This window comes from Eretmochelys imbricata, chromosome 2, assembly GCF_965152235.1.
Source record: "Eretmochelys imbricata isolate rEreImb1 chromosome 2, rEreImb1.hap1, whole genome shotgun sequence".
In the NCBI taxonomy this organism is placed as follows: domain Eukaryota; kingdom Metazoa; phylum Chordata; order Testudines; family Cheloniidae; genus Eretmochelys; species Eretmochelys imbricata.
In genome coordinates this window covers 206,315,927-206,337,296 of record NC_135573.1, presented here as the reverse complement: position 1 = coordinate 206,337,296, position 21,370 = coordinate 206,315,927, and the positions used below count along the sequence as shown (strand labels likewise).

At 43.5% G+C, this 21,370-nt stretch overlaps 1 protein-coding gene across 3 annotated transcripts in view; it reads left to right on the top strand.

Annotated features, from left to right (window-relative positions):
• Positions 1-4,963: 4,963 nt before the first annotated feature.
• The window catches only part of TAX1BP1 (Tax1 binding protein 1), a 93,122-nt gene continuing 76,715 nt past the window's right edge, over positions 4,964-21,370 (top strand). For all 3 annotated transcript variants that reach the window (XM_077811343.1, XM_077811342.1, XM_077811341.1), the window contains exons 1-2: positions 4,964-5,058; positions 7,668-7,851. In XM_077811343.1, the coding sequence (XP_077667469.1) occupies positions 7,675-7,851 (177 nt within the window). In that variant the 5' untranslated portion in view covers positions 4,964-5,058; positions 7,668-7,674. The remainder of the gene's footprint in view (positions 5,059-7,667; positions 7,852-21,370) is intronic.

Here is a 21,370-nt window from a genome sequence, read left to right as displayed (position 1 = left end):
TGCTGTTACTTAGAATAAATTTAAATAAAATCTTTTTTTCTTTAGTCCTTTTACTTTCTCCTTATCATCTGTTCATAAAGATGTTGCATAGCAATAGGTCTTTTCTTGTTTAGTATTTTTAAGATGGAGATTGAGTGAAATCTCCTTGAAGCTGCTGACCATGACAGTCAGCCTTCATTCAGGATAAATGTAAGCAGTTAAACTCCTTTGAAGTAAGATATCTGAAACGATAGGATTCCCACGCAAAACACAGGCCACATACAAGGCCAGTCAGGAATTGAGCTATGGGGGCAGAGGGATTTCTCTGGGTATTGCTTGAAGTGTGCATGTTGTCTGGGAGCAGAAATACCCAGAGCAGCCAGAGACAGGCAGAAAGTAAGTAAGTAAAGCAATGCTAATTTAGCACTGAAAAAATTGGACAGAGATCTTTTTGGGCAGAGTGCTAGCTGGAAAGAGGCATTGAAACATAGGCACAAACTCCATGGGTGCTCCGGAGCTGGAGCACCCATGGAGAAAAATTGGTGGGTTCAGAGCACCCACCGGCAGCTCCCCACCCTGCTCCAGCTCACCTCCTCCTCCGCTCCGCCTCCTCCCCTGAGCGGGCCGAAGCGTCCTGCTTCTTCCCCCTCCCTCCCAGCGCTTGAGCTGCGAAACAGCTGTTTCGCGTGGCAAACCTGGGAGGGAGGGGGGAGGAGGGGGAATGAAGCGCGCTTGGGGAAGAGTTGGGGCCAGGGCGGGGATTTGGGGAGGGATCCAATAGGGGCAGGGAGGAGGCGGAGTCAGGCCAGGGCTGGAGTGGGGAGGGGCACGAGCACCCACCAGCGCCAACAAAAGTTGATGCCTGTGTGTGGAAGTGGCCAAAAAGCTGCCTCCTGTTGTTTGATTCCTGTGTTCAGGATTCTGGGACTTTCTGTGACTTTGGTGACTTCTGCAGGGGCCAGTCTGGCTGACCCCAGGGCTGCCCAAACAGCTGGCTCTGGGGCCAGCTGCTCAGATGGCCCCTGGAACAACCACACCAGCAGCTGCTGGAGCTGCCATGGTGACAGTCACACCATGAGCTGTTCCGGCGGCCCATGGCAGCAGTCCTGGGGTGGTCGGAGCAGCCGCAGTCCACAGCCCTGGGCAGCAGTCCCCAGCTGGCTGGCCAATGCAGCCGCGGTCCGCAGCCCTGGGCAGCGGTCTCTGGCTGGCTGGAGAAGCTGTGGACCACGGCCCCAGGCCGTGGTCCCTGGATGGCAAAAGCAGCTGCGGTTCGCAGGTGCCCCCCATAGCAGTGGCCCATGCCTCTCCAGCAGCACCCCTGATGCCCCCAGCAGTGGTCCCCCGTACCTTCCCGCAGCAGCCTCCCCCCCCCCCCCCCGAAGATTTAATCACAGATATTTTTAGTAAATGGACAGGTCAAAGTCTGTGAATTTTTGTTTATTGCACATGACCTGTCCATGACTTTTACTAAAAATACCCGTGACTAAATCAAAGCCTTAGTCATGATTTAGCACTACCCATTACAGTCACAAAAACCAGTAGTATGGGTACAAGGATGCAAAATGAAAGCAAAATTGATTATTTTCATCAACTCCCCAGTGCTGACTGTACAACTTACACTATATTTAAGGACCTACCAAATTCACAGTTCATTTTGGTCAATTTCATGGCCGTAGTATTTTAAAAATAGTACATTTCGTGATTCCAGATATTTAAATCTGAAATTTCATGGTGTTGTAACTGTAGGAGTCCCGACCCAAAAGCGGGCTGTGGGGGTAGTCGCAAAGTTATTATAGGGGGGTTGCATTATTGCCACTCTTATTTGTGCTCTGCTGATGGCGGTGGCACTGCCTTCAGAGCTTGGAGAGCAGTGGCTGCTGGATGGGAACCCAGCTCTGAAGGCAGCGCCACCACCAGCAGCAGTGCAGAAGTCAGGATGGCCTGGTTTGGTATTGCCACCCTTACTACTGCGCTGCTGCCTTCAGAGCTGGGCCCTCATCATCAGCCACTACTGTCTGGCTACTCAGCTCTGAAGGCCGTGTAAAGGTAAGGGTGGCAATACTCTACAATGACCTTGCGACCCCACCCTCCTGCGACTCCCTTTTAGGTTGGATCCCTGAGTTGGAGAAATGCTACTCTCCGCAGTGAAATCTGCATAGTATAGGTTAAAAGTACACAACAGACTTTTAATCTATACTATACAGATTTCAAGGTCCATGACACGTTTTTCACAGCTGTGAATTTGGTAGGGCCCTAACTGTATTACTTCAGATCAGTATATATCAGGGATGGGCAAACTATGGCTCAGGGGCCACATCCGGCCCTTCAGATATTTTAATCCAGCCCTTGAGCTCTCTGCATGTGTTGTGGCTCCACATGGCTCCCAGAAGCAGTGGCATGTCCCCCTTCCAGCTCCTACAGGTAGGGGTAGCCGGGGGCTCTTTATGCTGCCCTTTCCCAAAGCACCAGTTCTGCAGCTCCCATTGCCAGGAACCGCAGCCAATGGGAGCTGCAGGGGCGGCACCTGCCAACAGGGCAGCGCACAGAACTGCATGGCCACACTGCCGCATGGGAGCCAGAGGAGAGACATGCTGCTGCTTCCGGGAGTTGCTTGAGATAAGAGCCACCCAGAGCCTGCACCTCTGGCCCCCTCCTGTGCCCCAACCCTCTGCCCTAGCCCTGATCCCCTTCCTTCCTTCCGAGCCCCTCGGTCCCAGCCCAGAGCACCCTCCTGCATCCCCAACCCCTCATCCCTAGCCCCACCTCAGAGCCCACATCCCCAGCTGGAGCCCTCCTTGCACCCCAATCCTCCTCCCACACCTTGAACTAATTTCTGGCCCCACCCTAGAGCCTTCACCCAACCCCCAATTTTGTGAGCTTTCATGGCTCTCCATGCAATTTCCATACCCAGATGTGGCCCTTGCGCCAAAAAGTTTGCCCACCCTGGGTATATATAGTAACTTCAGATCAGAAAAAAAACCAGTGGAAGTGGCTTATAACTAGAAGCTGCTACATCTCACATTCCAGAGAGCAGTGTGGGGGAAGAAATGGATGATAAAGGTAAAGCAAAAATAGCTCCCTCCATTTCTTTACAAATATTTATTGGTTTTCTGATTAACATACAAGCTAGCTTCATTCTGCACTCTAACAAATTCACTTGTGCTTACATGAGAAAGATTATTGCATGCTCTCTTCCTTTGCCTTGTGAACTGATCTGAAAGTAAAATGTACACACTTACTGTTTTGGAAAACTTACTGTATATCCCATGCTATAACGAAATATAAAAATCATTTAAATATTAAATTGTAGTAGAAATAAAACACAAAAGTTCTTTTTGTAATTTGTTGCACAACAAGAGTACAGTGAATTGCTTTATCGCTTGAAGTATAAATTAATATAATCAACTGTAGCTATGTTTCTGTCAGAGCTAATCATCAAGGAGTTATAACCTTACCAAAAAGGTAAATCTGGTTCCTCAAGGACTAGTATGACTTCATGCCTCTGTCATATACTTCCTTCACAATAACTATGACAGGGAGAGAATACAAGAGTACATCCAGGGTAAAGGTTTCAGAGTAGCAGCCGTGTTAGTCTGTATTCGCAAAAAGAAAAGGAGTACTTGTGACACCTTAGAGACTAACGAATTTATTTATTTGCTACAGATCACTTCATCAGATGCATTCAGTGGAAAAAAAGGGATAGGGGGTGGGGGTAATAGGTGCCTATATAAGAAAAAGTCCCAAAAAACAGCACTGTCCCTATAAAAATGGGACAGCTGGTCACCCTAGGCAGGATTGAGTGGATCATTGGGCTAGATCTTCAGTTGGTATAGCCATTGACTTTAATGGAGATTGACAATTTATACCATCTGAGAACTGAAACTAGTGTGTCATGCCTGTTATGATCTAATCCTATGATAGATTTGGAAATAGAGGATGTTCAGCTGAGTAATGAGTTCATGTTAGTGAATTAGGGGGTGCACACAGGGCAGGGGAGTGTGTACATCAGGGCAAGTGTAGGAGCACATAGTGCAGATTTAGGGGTAAATATTTAGGTGGGGGAAAGGTGTAATGATGTGTGTAAAAGGTAAGTTTGAGTTGTTGGGCAGATGTGTTTTATGCAGGTAAAGACTGTGCTTGCGATGTGTATTTGGGAATGTGAGCACTGGAGCTGCCCCTCACACTTGCTCCCCAAAGTGTGTATCTGGAGGTAGGGGAGTGAGCTATAGGGGTGGCTTCCTGTAGTATGTGTGGGGAGAGTAGGGTGACCAGATGTTCTGATTTTATAAGGACCATCCTGATTTTTGGATTTTTTCTTATATAGGCTCCTATTACCCCCCCACCCCCATCTGATTTTTCACACTTGCTGTCTGGTCACCCTAGGGGACTGCTTTGGAGCCAGCTCACTAGGATTGGTGTATGTGTGTGAGGCAAGTGCATGAGGTGGGGAAGGGTTAGAGTGTGAGTGATTAGGGGTCAGTGGCGTTATGGGTCTGGCTCCGCAGGGTCAGTGCAAGAGTGTGAGGTGGGGATTGCTGTGAGGCCAGCTCCTCAGGGTCAGTGACAGTGTTGGCGGAGCGAGTGCTACGGGGCCGGCTCCCCAGGATCAGAGAGTGTGTGGGGGGGACGGGACAGGAAGTGCTATGGGACAGGGCCCCCAGGGTTAGTCCAGGGTGCGGGAAAGAGAGCGAGTGCTATAGGGCACGATCCCCAGAGCCAGTGTGTGTTGAGAGGGGAGAAGCGAGCGCGATGGGGCCAGCTCCAGGCATCGGGCTCCAGGGCTAACCCCTCACGGCTGTGTGCTGGGGAGGGCCCCTGGGACTAATAACTCCCGGACTGCAGGAGGCGGTTGCTGGGCGGGGGTTGCTAGGAGCCCACCCCAGGCCGAGTCGTGGGAGGGGTACAGCTTTCTCAGAGCAAGCCCCGCCCATGCCCCTCTCATCCAGCAGCTACGGCACGGGACCGGAAGTGACGTTCCAGGGGCGGGGCCGCGGGCCGCGACGGCGAAGGGCTGATCTGCTGACGGTGGCCGCCGTGCCGTGTTGATGTCCCCAGCGTCCTCCGTGGTCGTCCCAGGTAAGGGCCTTCCTCAGCCTGTCCGTGCCGTGCCGGGGCGGGGCGGCAGAGCGCTCGTGGCCCGTGACTCTGGGCCCGGCGGGGAGCGGGGCGCTGCGTGTTCAGCCTCGCAGCCGGCTCCCTCGCTCTCGAGGCCTCTGTCGGCCCAACCGCCCGGCACTGGTCAAATCGGGGGGGCGCTGCCGCTTTGTGTCGCCGGGGGGGGCGCGGACCTCTGTGTGTATGCGGCGGGGCGTGGCCGGACCTGCGTGTGCGGGGCGGGGGGATCCATGGCGAGCCCTAGAGGGGTGTTGGGGAAAGGTGACCTGTCCGGGGTCAGTCGCCCCTCGCCCCGGCTGCTGTTGAGGAAGCGAGGAGGGCTATCAGGTGCTGACCGCCTGGCACCGGAACTGCTTAGGGCCCGGCTGCAGCGGGAGGGGGAGGAGCTGGTCCGGGTTTTCTGAGGAGCTGGTCCTGACGTTAACCGACGGTATGGTGCGGGACGCACTGTTTTAGCATCTGAAGAAGTGGGGTTTTTACGCAGGAAAGCTTATGCTCAAATATATCTGTTAGTCTTTAAGGTGCCACCGGAGTCCTTGTTGTAGGGCAGCCCCGCAGTGTAAATGCTTCTCCTGGCAGCCAAGTCAGTTGGCTGTGAGCTGGGTAAACAAACGGCCCTCGTTGCTTCCCAACATTTCTGGGGTCATCCTTGTAACTCTCTAAATAGGTTTCTGCTACATCCACAGTTCAGAGAGATTTTCCTGCCAATAAGTAATAATCCTAGACACATTCTGCTGACCTACAGAAATGCAGATTTGTAAATGACTAGCCGAGCCTGCTTTGAAAAATGTAAAAGATTTCAGCACAGTTGTTGGTCATGCCAGATGGCGTGGCTGTCTGTAGAAACCAATATCTTTGTGTTTGCATTACTAAAGAGACATTAGGATTTTTTTTTAGTAGTGAAAGAATTTTAGAAGTACAATTTGCTTGTCACTCCTTTTGTTTTGGTTACTCTTTTGCACTTCACATCTTGGACAATGAACATTAAAAATATCCATTTTCCTGCAATTCCTGCTGTGATTATTTGGTTTCAAGCACCAGTGGGGCTGCCAAAAACAAATATTTTAATTAGACTTAAAGACAATCGTGGAAACTGTACTGTTGGGTTTGCAAAAGTTAGGTTTTATAGACCTTATATTTTGGATCAAATGTGAGGGGAGTCCCTTAAATATCACTCCTTGCTATTCTGGGGGGAGGGGAGAGTGAGAGGAGGTAATGGAACAAGTGCACACAAGGAATAAAGCTGTACTATGTTAGAGTTGCTTAGGCAGACCCTTAACCCCAGTGGGTGCTATTACCCTGGTATATTTCAGCCATGTTATCTTCTTGTTTCTTGTCTCTCCAAAGCTATGTTAGTGTCTTCCTTTATATTTAATTTCCTTTTAAATTTATTTTGTGTAAATTGAAGTTTAATCTTTCACCTATACTTCGCAATCATGGAGAATCACTAATTCAAAATCTTATTTTACCATTTTGTTGTGTTAGTGAAAGTGCAAAACTGTGTTGATCCTTATTTAAAGTCTAATCTACTGAAACAATATGCCCTTGCTTTTAGTGCATGGTTCATGTATTGTACTAAATCAGATGGTAATAGGCTAAAGATATTTGAGTTTAGGGCTAGAAATCCTTGTTTAACCCTTACTGGATTTGACTGAGCAATATCTGTTCATTCTAGTTGCCCATAGTATTTGAAACTGCTTTATGGTCAGCCCTCTATGGAAATATTTCCAATGGGTATTGGGTGTGTAGTTCCTGAAACAATATGTTTTACTCATGATTCACTTGTTGTCACCTGAATCAAGGCTTGTACTCAGTTGTTGTAATTACTATAATTTTTAATAACAGCAACTGCAAAATGGAGCAAGATAAATTACAACATTCAAATATTCTTCCTCCTCTCCCTATAGATTTATAAAGCTTCAATCTTGCTAACACTTGTGCATGTGCTTAAAGTTTACTACCATGAATAGTGCCACTGAAATCAATAGGATAGCCTCTTAATAAACAGTTTAATGTCTTAGAATGAAACTAGTACTTGTGTTTTAAAAAAGCAAACAAACTGCTGTTTCAGTTACAGCAACTGAGGACTGGACCTTCCTGTTTGCTTGCAATACTAGGTAGGGCACCAGGCTTAGTAACCTCCCCTCCAGAAAAAGAACAGCAGCAGTTGGGAGGGGAAATTATGGAAGTCTGCAGGCCTACAGTGCTCTTTACCAAGGCAACCAGCATCATTAAAAATATTGGTTGTAAGTCATAGCCCTCCTTGTCTCTGGATTCAGAGTTACCCACCTGGAGCACTGGGCACAGTGCTCCATCTTCTTATTGTCTTTGGACATGCAAGGCAAACTACCCTTCATCCTTAGAAGTACTCTAGACAAGGCAAAGTATTTTGTGAAACCTTGTGCTGTGTAGCTGTTCATTATGGAGTATATCTTCTGTGAATAGAGAAATTTATTTTGTAGGGCTCACATTGTGGCATCTTTCAAGAGAACTAAACTCATTTATAATGTCTTAGACTATTCCTCGAGTATAACTTTTCTGAAGTAATAAGAATTCTAATATTGTTACAGATCAGTCATGTCATCCTTTCAAGAAACTCCATCTTCAAGTAATGCTCTGCAGACTTCCAACTTTGCACATGTGATCTTTCAAAATGTGGCAAAAAGTTACCTTCCTAATGTACATCTTGAATGTCATTACACTCTGACCCAGTATATCCAACCACACCAAAAGGATTGGGTTGGTATTTTCAAGGTAAGCGAGTTTGTACTTTTTCAGTAACTGAATATCCATTGCATTCTAAATTACTGATTCAAAAACTAAATTATAAAATCTTTGATATATGTTTAAGTGGATGAATCTTGGTGATGTTAGATCTTGACATGTGCATGCAAATTAGTGTCGTGTCTTTTGGTTTTCAAATATGCTCATTGAAATGCAGGTATTCTAAGTGAGCTGGTATCACCATCTATTATGAAGGTAACAATGCTTTCTATGATAAGCAACTGAAACATGATCTTGTAACTTTGCCAAACTATAACTGTTTGGGATGGAATTTTCTATGCTCGGTGTCTTCCCAAAAAGTAAGCTTCAAGTGCACTTCAGCCAAAACAGTTTAGCTGTTTCTGAGAACAAAGGGGTAGCGAGAAAAATGTTGTCTTCCTATGTTAAATTCTGGCAACCTTTTCTTTGAGAAACACTAGTGCTCCCATGTTTTGGAGCAAAGAACATGAAATTTGGAAGGGGTGTAGTCTCTGTTTCAAGGATGTGCCTTTTGCAGACACTGTGAAAATCTGCCCAAATTTGGCCAATTTATAATAATTTGAAAAAAAAATCACAGTTTGCACATGCTCAGTAGAGGCTTGCTAGAGCTTCATAGCTCATTTACCGGAAGATTCTGTCCACAGTGAGCAAGCTCCTGAATTGGCCTGCAGGGGACTGAGCAGGACTTTCCTAGTGTAACTTTAGGTTTCCTTGGGCTGGTCAGGGAACTAAGAGCAAGGACTGTCTCCCCTGTGCTCTCAGTGCCCCCCTTGATGTTACCAAGGCAGCATGTAGTAAGAAGCTATTTGAATAGAATGGTGGTGGAAGGAATCAAAGATGAAGGGGAGGAAAACAGAGTGGGAGTTGGGATGGTGGGGAGACTGGCACTGGCCGGGCAAGGAAATTAGGAGTGGGAGTCTCATGGGGAGAGCCTGAAGCTTGATGAGGAGTGTGGGACAGGGAACTTGTTGGGAGGTGGAGAGAGACAGTTTTCAAGGAGCTTTGGTGTGGCAGTGGAATGGGGACTGGCTGGGCAAAGAGACTGGGACAGGGAACCTGGAAGTGGGGCTCTAAGATTGGATGAAGAGACACAGACTGGGATGAGGAACATGTGCACGGGGAGTATTTGAAGGGAGAGAGCGAATGAAGAATCAAGAGGGGGGAACTGGGACTGGTTAAGTATAGACATGGAGCCAGGGGAATGGAGGGAGACAGGGCAAGGGGAGTGGGATTGGAGCAGTGTGGGGAAGACTGGGACTCGGGGAGTCCATAGAGAAGGACTGGATGAGAAGTCTGAGAAAAGGACCAAGAGGTGGGGAAGAGACAGGACTGGAACAGTGACAAGTTGGAGAGGACACAAGAGAACGTGTCAGTCTTGGGGGAACTGGCAGAACTGTGTGTCCACTGGAGAATGCTCCCCTCCAAAGCCTGGAATGGAACCCACTGTTTATCTTCCCATTGACTTGGGTTATAGATGCAAGTGCCCAGCACTTCTGCAGATCAGATTCCTGGGTCTCAAGTCAGACACCCAGAAAATGAGGAACACATAATTAGTACCATCTCTGAAAAGTTTGGTTTATGTGACTTGCCTAGGATCATATAGGAATTCTGTGCCAGAGGCAGGGATAGAATCCAGTTTTCCCAAGCAGCATTCAGTTACCTTAACCACGAAACAGTCCTTTCTCTTCCTCAGTCCCCTGCCTCATACGCCTTTCTAACTTTTGCAACAAATGAGGCAGGAATCCTATGGATAATAGTGTGTTGTTTTTTTTTTCTGCTGTGCAATCCTGACTCATCCCCAGAGCCATGTCCATTCTGTACACTTAATCAGGCAGTGATCTGAGGGGGAAAAAATAGCATATGATCATGTAATTAGACTGTATGATAAAGTATACCCACAAGGGGGCCAAATTAAAGTTGCAGAGACCATCTTTAATTCTGGCGTTCGCAACTTTTGAGTGCTTGATTTTGCAACTGTAATTTTTTAATGTAGTTTGTGTAATACAGAATACAGGAAAACAACCATGGGTAGCACTATTACAGAAAAATATTTTTTAAAGGTTGTACTTTTTTTCTTATGACTTTATTGACTTCTATTTATCAAATATTTTCTATTTTTTATATGTAGCTAAAATTAAGTCTCTTGTTAATGTGTTAACTTTTAGAATGTTATTATGGAAAAACTTTTCTGTGTGCACCTCACTAATTGCTGACAGAGAAAGGATGTTGGAGAATGTAGGCTCATTGTTTCCTTCCTATTCTCTGTAGATCAAAGCCAGGTGAGACAGCAGTGGAAGGAATTATGGAGCTCAGCATTTGGAGCCGGTTTCATTATAATGATTCGCTGAGCTTCCCTGCAGTGTTCCTCCTGTCTCTAAGATAACTGGATGTTTCTCCCTCAATTTTCCATTACTGTTGACAGAATTTATATTGCATCTCCCTTGCCTGCGTTGCATCCTTGCTGTATGTCTTAGGGTTTGCCTACACTAGAAAGTTTTGTCTCTTAGCTGTATTGGTACTATCAAATGTTAAGTTTAAGTGTTCTACCAAGTAACTTGACATCTAGTCTTCAGATTGTCAAAAGGCAACACTTTTTTTTTTTTTTTAGACCAACAAATGAGTTTTTCCATAGATAGGTACTGCGACTTGCTTACACCTCTACTGTATCTGTGGACATCGTACAATCCACTGTTTGCATCATTGAAATGAAATTGGTACAAGAATTATGCAGGAGGAGTACATGGTTTTATAAAGGAGCAATTTTTCTAAAGCACACATTTTGTAAATCTGCAAAGTTTGGGGGCAGGAGGGAATCCAAGTAAGATTTCAGTTAGTTGAGTGCAACTGAATAAACCTGGTATGTGAAGTAAAGTGCACATCCATTTGAAGAATGGAGGTGCAAGCATTCTACTGGAATTTCAAAGGAATGTTTTAGTGAAGAGGATAATGGGATTAAAATGTTTTACTAAGTTTGCAGTAACAGTCTGACTTTTTATAAATTAACTTTTAAATTGAGTTCATTGTCATAAGTTAGGGGACATTTTTGAGGTTGTAATCTATTATGGGTATATACTATTACTGTCAGAAGCTTTGAATTTAAAGAAAATCTTTTTAAATTTTGGAGTTGGCCTAATTTTTTAGATAAACTGGGAAGAGGCAAGGTTACCCATATATAGTCCTGTCGTTCTTTTGAAGTAGTTAAAATTTAAACTTTAAAAACTGATGTTACATACATTTGATTAAAAATCAGGGAGGCAATTAGCATATATTCTAGTGTCCCTGTTTAAAAGAAGAAAAAATCCAAATCTAACCCTATAACATTGTTTTGTTTTTCTCTTTTAAACATTCTTTGCAGTAAAATGAAAAAGTGTCATTGAGAAACTGTCTTCTTGCTGAAACAACCATTATTGATACAAGATCAAACACTGTACTGGGGACAAAGAATATAAACGACTGTTAGAGATTGATTATACCTTGGGGTTGTTGGGAAAGCTGATGAATCACACTTGATTATTATTTATTATGATATTTAGAAAGGTGAGTAATAGTGTGAAGATATGATGCATGCCTAGTGAAATAGTCTTCAAGGGATTCTGAACTCACTAAATAACAAGAAAGATTAAAGTCCTGTGTAGCGGTCTTGATATTGTAACTAATGAGAATCTGACTTCTGTCAGTGACCTCAAAGTGTCAGTTTATTGGCTGTGAATGTAGAGGGATGGGAAGACCTTGGCTTTTTGTGGAGGAGAATGAACTTGCTTAAAGGCCAAAACTGTTCCAAGGTTAAATGAATGCCATCTTTGAGGCTTATGGGAAGTTATTGCTGTTGCACCAGTGATAGTTGTGTGTCTGTATTAAAAACTGTCAAGTCAAGAGGTCTAGTGGAATTTTCATTTAGTTCAACATAGCAAGTTACAGTGATGGATGAGGGACCTGACTAAGATTTAAGGGCTGTGTTTACTATGGGAGTCACAGTGGCACAACTGTAGCTATGCTGCTGTCATGTAGACGCTTCCAATATCGATCCAGCTCCCTGAGCAGCAGTAGCCCTGCCTGCACCATGGATTAGGTCAGTTTAACTACAGTGCTCGTGGGTATGAATGTTTCACATCCCTGAGTGACGTAGCTAGGTGAGTGCTCATTTTAAGTGTAGACAAAGCTTATGTTTGTTTCCACATACTGAGGAGTTGTGGTATCTTGCTATATTTTTTTCCATCTAAATGTATTAACTCCCTTTGTAAAACCATGTTCTCTCCGCCCCCCACCCCCCCTCTTTTGTCCTTTGCTGCCTCTGGTCATGTATGTAAAATTTGCTCAGTGTAATGAAATTTGCCCTAATTCCTTTAAGGTGTATGGCCTTCATTTTAGTACTTGTCCCTATTCTTTTTGTCCCTTTTAGAATTCTATCCTTAAATGCAGCTTTAAACTGATCCCTTTCACAAACAGTCAGTTTCCCCATTTTTCTGTGTTATATAAGGCATTTGTTTTCTCAAGTTCCCAGCCTGGGTTCTCCGACATCCTCATGGAGAGAACCACAACTTAAGTGTTTTATCTTTCCGTGCGTTTAGAGTTGCAGGACGTTGTTGTAGCAACTATAGCAATTGCTTACGTGAATAAGTAATTTTAGGAAAGGACTAAATATATTTTTAACTGTCCTTAATGGAACAAATATATTGTCTTTGAAATTAATCATTGTTTTCTCTTTTTGTTATCACACCCATTCTGTTCTGTTCCTCTTTTGTGCATGTTGCTTGTTCCCATCGTTCTCTAGGTATTCCTTTTTCACAAAAGGGCTGCTGATGGTGCCTGGCTTCTGTTTCCTTACGTTATGGAGCAGTGGCCTGAAAGGGAGGCAGCTAGACTGGCCTCATTGTCAGCTGCTTTTACAGGCATTCTGGCAAGGACATTTGAAGTAGATGGAAAAAGAGGAAGGGCCAGCTCCATGTTACCCATCAGTTCTCTGTTAATCTCCAGGAGGTGCTTTGTGAGCCACCAGTGGTTAATAGATCAGTTGGGGAACTGGTGTCCTAATTAACTTATTCATGTTTCTTTAAATGAATTACCTTGCCTTCTGAATTCAGACTCAACTTTTTTTGGACAGGTTGTTACATGTTCTTCTAAGCTGTTCTTTAATACTGATATTTTCTTTCTGTCTGGCTTTTTGCCATTTAGAAGAAAGGTAAATTTATTTTTCTGTCTATGTATTGATGCCTGGTCTGAGTTTTAAGCATAAAGAGAAAATTGAATTACAAGCCCTGGTAAGCCTTTGAATTTACCCAGGGCAGACACACTCACCTTGGGTGTTAGTGCTGAAAAGGTCAAAACTTAAATTGGCATTAGTTTCAATGCAATACATGGTTTTATCTGTAACTTAATGCTTCAGAGGGAATTTGAAACTAGATCATTTGTTTCTTCTCACAGCTTCTGAAGACTCAAACTCTAACAGGAGTATTCAGTGGTTTGTTTTATGTTTATGATATGTACTTCTACCAAATAACAATTTTGTTTTTCAGTGCACACACAAGTGTTGCCTCTGATTTCTCCATTATGTCCTAGTGGTGTATTTAGAAGGTGATCACATTAGGTTGTCCTAAATACCTAACTTTCCTCTATCATCATATCTGAGCATCTCACAATTTTTAATTTGTCTTCACAACACCCCTGTGTGATAGGGCAGTGCTTTTATTCCCATTTTACAAATAGGAAACTGAGCTACAGAGACCCTAAGCACCTTGCCCAGAGGAACAGGGAATTGAACCAAGGTTTCTTAAGTCCTAGGTTAGTGTCCTAACCAATGGGCCATCCTTCCCTTCTTCCTTGTTGCTTTTCTTTTATAAATAGTTATATATAGAGACAAAGGTAGAGGAATCTTAAAAAGGAAATTTATTCATATGTCTAGCATAAAATGCTGTGGACTATTTTTTTTAAAAAAAATAGGGGGTTGAACCACCTACATATTATAATAGAAGGGAAACACTTTGTGTATATACCAAGTAACTTATTAATAAGGTTACGTTTTAGTCACTGGTATTTTTAGTAAGTCATGGACAGGTCACACGCAGTAAACAAAAATTCATGGCCCGTGACCTGTCCATGACTTTTACTAAAAATACCTGTGACTAAGCCTTTGGGGGGGAAGGCTCAGGAGGGCAGCCCGTGGGGCACTGCAGGTGCCAGGAAGGGGAGGGTTGGTGGGGCTGGGGAAGGCTCCCTACCTGGTTCCTGGAAAGTAGTGACTCTGCAGCTCCCATTGGCTAGGAATTGCAGCCAATGGGAGCTGTGGGGGTGGTGCCTGCAGGCGGAGGCAGCATGTGGAGCTAGCAATGAGGGAGAGGAGTTACCATTGCCATCTCAGGTAAGCACTGCTCTGCACCCCAGCCCTGAAACTGTCCGCCCCTGACTGCCCCACCAGCAGCCGGTGTGCGTGGCCCTGGGGCTGCCCAAGCCACTGAGATCATGGCATCTGTGACAAACAGAGCCTTACTTTTTAGCAATAATTATTGCTAGTCTTTAAATGTATTTCCATATAGGAACTCTTGCCAACAACCTCTCACTGGATTACTGTACATATATCTTCAGAGTCTTTTTTCAGACTCATGAGAACTTCAATAATTTCTCCATATTTCAGAAAGAGAGATATTTACCTTTTAGATTCCAGCCTCTTGTACACTTTTTGGGATATCCTAGATTTTCACTGTTCACTCCTCCTACCCCTGTGCAGCAAGTCAGAGTGAACTACTACTCTCCTGCTGTGGCTCCCGCTCCAAAATGAACTTGGAAACCGCCAGGGTCTCAGATGAATGATATGTGGAATCTACATCCATATATTGCTGCAGAGATGCCTTGAAATATTTCTGCAGGATTGACATTGCCAGGATCAAATATTCACATTAGTTCTCTCTGATCAAATATGCAGTGAAGTTAGACAACTGGTACTCCTGGAGGAATTCTGCGCACAGTATATTAAAATTCTGCATATTTTGTCAAAATAATGCAATATAATCACTCTGGTTTAAAATAGTTCGGTAACTTATTTAAACTACAATACAATGGATGGAGAATGTGAGTGGGGAGCATTGGAGGAAATCCCAAAATCCCTTTGCCTAATAATAGTGTAACTAGGTTTGACCCTTTATTTCTAGTTATTAGTCAAAAAATATTTGCAGCATATGCTCAGTGTTACATAGTAGGCAACTGAAGAGTAAGTGAGGGCTGGGGAATCAAACTCAATATTTTGTATTGGCTACTGACCATCTCCAGAAAGGTCAGTAGCAAACAGTTCATGGAGAACATTTTATAGGAAATTTTTTCAGTCCGAAAATTCAGACCAGTTCTAATCACTAAAACACCGTAAGTATTTATAAGGCCATACTGTCCCCCTACAGCCTACACCACTCTAGCAATGTAAAGGAGCTTTAAAACTCTTACACCTGTTTTATACTCCTGAGGGAATTCACAAAGACAACAGGAACAATTCACTAAGCAGGCAGGCTGCTATATTCTGCTCTGACTGAGGGGACAGAGCCTGCCCCACGCCTGCTTCCTCAGAAACATCCCAAAGCCCTGTCCCTCCACGCCGAGCTTGCCTCAATAGTGAGTGAGACAGACAGTGTGTGTTTCTCTCCTTCATGCATGTCTGCTGGCCCCCGATGGTAATTTACATCTCTACTGGCTGCTTTGGGTGCCCAAGCCAACCTGCCTGTGTTGCTGGGGAGGGGTGAGTGACCGCTCTTGCACCTTCCCTTTGCTTTCTCGTCAGAAGTAATTTTTTTGCAGGGAAGGAAAGAAATCTGTGGGGGACATGAATTCTGCACACGTGCAGTGACACAGAATTCCCCAAGGAGTAAACTGAAAATAAGGCAAGATTGAATATTATATAATAAAGGTTTGCAGAAGCCTTTGAATCAGGTACAAGCCTAATATCTGTACAGTGGAACAACAATGTTCTTAAAATATTTTGCTGGCTTTTCCAGGTTTGAGTGAAGAGGCCCACACCAAAGCTTCAGAATGATAAGGAACAGTGATATGATGATTTTGTGTGTCACTATACCAAGAGATTTGGCCTCTTGAAGTGCAAATAAAGGCCTTCGTGGGTGACCATCCTTTGTTTCCCGGCTTCAGCTCTTGTCTCAGACTTTGAGGACTTCATATCAACCTTGACTGCTCATGCCATCTATAGGTCAAATCCTAGTATCTGAGCAACATCTTGATTACTTGAATAGCATGATGAATATTGACTTTTATGTTGCTGCATCACCTAGGTATAGACTGAACCATGGATTCTCAGCCTTGGGGTCATGACTTCAAGGTCCATCATGAGGGGAATGTAATGGGGTATGTGACAAAGCTCTGTCCTTGCTCCGTGGGTCCCACGTTTCCTGGTGGATTTCTCTAGCCTCAGAGGCTCACTGTGACCCTCCATGTACCCCTTCTCTCTCTAGAGACAAGGGTCATAGTCTACTGAGCCATTTTCATCATAAGCCAGCGAGGGAGGTGAGGAGAAGTTATCCTTCCTTGCACAGTCTTTGTTGTCTCCCAGTCTCAGTGATTAATCAGGGGCAAAGGTGCGGTGGGGGGAGCCCGGGCCCACCCTGTACTCCAGGCTCCAGCCCAGGGATCCTAATACTATCAGCTATGGTAGCTGACCTTTTAGAAACATGACATGTACAATTCCCTGGGCTACTTCCCCCACAGCAGCCCTCACTTCCTCAAGCTCCACATCACCCTTACCTCAAGGCCTCCTTCCTTGTGCCTGATATGGTGTGTACTACTCAGCCTCTCCAACAGTGCAACTTCCTCCCACAGCTCCTGACATGCACACCCATCTGACTAACTGGGAGGCTTTTAACTAGTTTCAGCCAGCCCCTGATTGGCTTCAGATGTCCCAATCAACCTAGCTTTCTCCCTGCCTTCTGGAAAGTTCTTAATTTGGCCCCAGGTGTCTTAACTGACCAGGAGCAGCTTCCATTTCACTTATCTTGGTACCAGGGATTTGTTTAGCCTGGAGCTAATATATCTATCTCCCACTACTTTTCTATAGCCATCTGGCCTTGCCCCGTCACAGGTAGTTGGCAAAATCTCCCAGTTTTTAAAACGAGGGGGAAAGTACCTTATCCCACTAGAGAAGCACTGTACTGTCTCAGCTAAACTGATGCTGTTTCTTTCCACTTGCACCTCCTCTGAAGAAACAACTGGTTTGGTAGCCTGAGTCAGCCTTGGACAAAGAAGAGGATGAAAGGGATTGCATACACCAGGGACAGAGGAGGAAATGGCTTCAGACTCTTCTGCTGCAGGATCTGAAAATTATTTTTTTTTGGGTAGAGAAAATGGCTAATGTAATACCCTTTAACGTGGAAATGGCTAAGGACATCTGGACTTACTTAACGGTGTCCTTGAGTTGAATGGCACACAGTTTTTTTTCTTTGTCATATAGATATACAGTATTAGTTATCTTAAAGTTACATTTGATAAGAGAAGAATGGAATAGCAAATATGGCCAATCACTGACAGACGCAATAGTGGAAGGAAAATACAAAATGTATTATGCTACTTTGCATATATCTGTGAAAATTAATAGAAATTTTCTCTTTCAAAAAAGGGACTTAATGTACTATTTTTGGGGGGCAGCTACTTTTTCATACTTCGTGTTTTAAACTGATTATTATTATACAACTCAACTGATGTATCAAGTTTGTCTTTCTGGTTTATCATGATGTTTGTTTGCAGCTGATGCACATCTACCAGCTTTTTAGCTATAAGCTTGTACCTTTATTTTGGCTTATACCTAAAAGGGTGGGAAACAATGTTCCCTCTAATTTTTTCCGTTCAAGTGTGGAGTAAATTTTATGTGCACCGATGTATGTGCACTACCTGTAGAAACAAAAAACCTAGATATAATAAGAAAAGGAGTAGTTGTGGCACCTTAAAGACTAACAAATTTATTTGAGCATAAGCTTTTGTGAGCTACAGCTCACTTCATAGGATGCATGCAGAGGAAAATACAGTGGGGAGATTTTATATATACAGAGAATATGAAACAATGGGTGTTACCATACACACTGTAATGAGTGTGATCAGGTAAGGTGAGCTATTACCAGCAGGAGAGCGAGGGGTTGGCGGGGGGGCGGTTTGGACATCTGATTTTTGTCCATTTATTCTTTTACATAGAGACTGTCCAGTTTGGCCAGTGTACATGGCAGAGGGGCATTGCTGGCACATGATGGCATATATCACATTGGTAGATGTGCAGGTGAACAAGCTTCTGATAGTGTGGCTGATGTGATTAGGCCTATGATTGTGTCCCCTGAATAGATATATGGACACAGTTCGCAATGGGCTTTGTTGCAAGGATAGGTTCCTGGGTTAGTGGTTCTGTTGTGTGGTTACTGGTGAGTATTTGCTTCAGGTTGGGGGGCAGTGCCCCTCTGACATGTACATTGGCCAAACTGGACAGTCTCTACGTAAAAGAATAAATGGACACAAAGCAGACGTCAAGAATTATAACATTCAAAAACCAATCGGAGAACACTTCAGACTCTTTGGTCACTTGATTACCGACCTAAAAGTGGCAATTCTTCAACAAAAAAACTTCAAAAACAGAATCCAAGGAGAGACTGCTGAATTGGAATTAATTTGCAAACTGGATACAATTAACTTAGGCTTGAATAAAGACTGGGAGTGGATGGGTCATTACACAAAATAAAACTATTTCCCCATGTTTATTCCCCCCCCCCCCCACCTGCTACTCTTCCTCAGACCTTCTTGTCAACTGCTGGAAATGGCCCACCTTGATTATCGCTACAAAAGGTTCCTCTTCTCCCCCTGCTCTTCTGCTGGTAATAGCTCACCTTACCTGATCACTGTCCTTACAGTGTGTATGGTAACACCCATTGTTTCATGTTTTCTGTGTATATAAATGTCCCCACTGTATTTTCCACTGAATGCACCCGATGAAGTGAGCTGTGTAGCTCACGAAAGCTTATGCTTAAATAAATTGGTTAGTCTCTAAGGTGCCACAAGTACTCCTTTTTCTTTTTGCAGATACAGACTAACATACTCTGAAACTTGTATGCCTTCTAATCTTTTCATAGTTAGATGTGGCTGTTATGTCCATACTGGATCATGACTAAGGCTAAGAATTTGTCTCTGGTATTTTTATTAAAAGTCACGGACAGGATGTGGCAATAAACAATGAAATCATGGAAATGTGCATACAGTAATGCACTTTTCACTACATCAATACAGGAGCTTTTGAATTGGTATCAAACCTTATATAATTTTGACTACTGACATGATTAACTGTTAGAATGTAAAATGGTCATTTACTAACAGCTTTCCATGATTCTGAAACAGCATGCTATATATTGCCAGGTTGTCATCTTTGAGCATCTATCATCTCACAAGATATCTTTGTAAGACTAAAATGATCTCTCGCAGTCTGCGCTGTTAACTGGCAACGATAAACACCTTAGAACTATTACTTGGAAAGTGATCTTTTGAAGTGCCACAATGTCAGAGTACTTCATTTCAGAAACTGCACTGCTGTAGGTAAAAAACATGGGTTTTGCCAAGTCATTGTCTTCAAACAGGGGAATAGACTCAAATATATTTAGTGATGCAAGGTCAAGAAGTTTGGCCTGATTGGGATCAAACAGTTGGCAGGGTTTAAAAAAACACAACACAGCGGGTTGACAAAACCATTAAGAACCAGTCATATAGGCTTCAGTTTTAACACTGTTTTTGCAAAGGATTTTCTTAGCTAACAGGTTGTCAGTTGTGCCATTGAAGGACTTTTCCCAACTGGCAAGATCCGTCAAATCATTTGCCACCTTATGCATTCTGATCTCTCATAAGCAGTGAGAGTTGCCATTATCCTTGGTGGAAATACTTGAATTGCTGCAATATATCAGTTTTATTTCTGTTGATTTTGTTAAAGTGACCACATCTTCAACAGATGAACTACAGCTTCACTTCTACTTCTCAAAAAACCCCACATAATCCTCCAGCTGTCTGGTATGAAAACGGACAGCTACAAATCAGCTGTTGCACCATGTGATTACTGGGGAAAGGGAATTGCAGGCACTTTCCCTTTTTCCTGCAATGATTGATTGAACCATGCTTTGCGGGCAGGGCAGGCAGTGAATGCACGTTTTACAGAAATAACAAGTTCATTTACTTTTCCAAATGTTTTTCTCCAGGTATCGCCCACTAAGTTGAGATGATGTGCAGTGAATGTTATGTGCACTGCATTCAGAAAAAACGCTTTGAGGCTTCATTCCCAGGTTTTGTTCAAACATGCAGCATTGTCATGACAAAAGTAGTGACTTTATCAAAAGGAATTCTGTATTTTTGAACTGACTGCCCTAGCCCTGTTGCCCAGGGCTGACATTGTGAAGGTCACAAAAAATCATGAAATCTGTGACAAACTTGTAGCCTTAATCATGCCAAATAAATTTTGTATTATGTTAGCGAAGGATGGATTTTGACTCTCCCATGCTCCCGACAATTTTGACAAAAAATTAACTGATCCACCTGAAATAGTCTCTTCAACTAGATAATTTTTTTGTGAAGTTGTTTTTCTTTTTCTTTAAAGTGGAATATGAAAGGATATCAGGCAACTCCAAGGATTTCCTGAGTTATTACTAATTTTTTTCAAAGTGAAATATTTCACTATTTGAAAAAAAAAATATTTTGGGGGCAGGGGAGAGGGAGGAACATCTCTCTCAAAATGAATCAGAATCTTCTGTCTCCAGTCAGAGCTAGTGATTCTAGGTGTAAATGATGGAAGGTAAATTTTGAAGTTAATCAGTTGGGTTTTTAAAGGAAACCCTAGTTGTATCCTTACTGTGGGGAAATTACAGTGTCTCAATAAGCTCTAACTTCTGAGAAAAAGAATAGCACATCGCTTTCTTTCCATTACAAAAACTACTTTTGAGAACAGAGGACACTAAATGGTATAGATCAGAACTTTGATGTTGTTGGGACTATTGAAACAACGAGGAGTCCAGTGGCCCTTTAAAGACAGATTTATTGGGGCATGAGCTTTCATGGGGAAAAAACCCACTTCTTCAGAGGCATGGAGTGAAAATTACAGATACAGGCATAAATATACTGGCACATGAAGAGAAGGGAGTTACCTTACAAGTGGAGAACCATTGCTGATGAGGCCAATTCAGTCAGGGTGGATGTGGTCCACTTCCAATAACTGAGGAGGAGGTGTCAATACAAAGAGAGGGAAAATTGCTTTTGTAGTGAGCCAACGCTTCCAGTCTCTATTCAAGCCCAAATTAAGTTTGCAAATTAATTGTAGCTCTGCAATTTCTCTTTGAAGTCTGTTTTTGAATTTTTTTTTGTTGAAGTATGGCTACTTTTAAATTTGGTTATTGAATGTCCAGGGAGATTGAAGTGTTTATAGATTCATAGATACTAAGGTCAGAAGGGACCATTATGATCATCTAGTCCAACCTCCTGCACAACGCAGGCCACAGAATCTCACCCACCCACTCCTGAG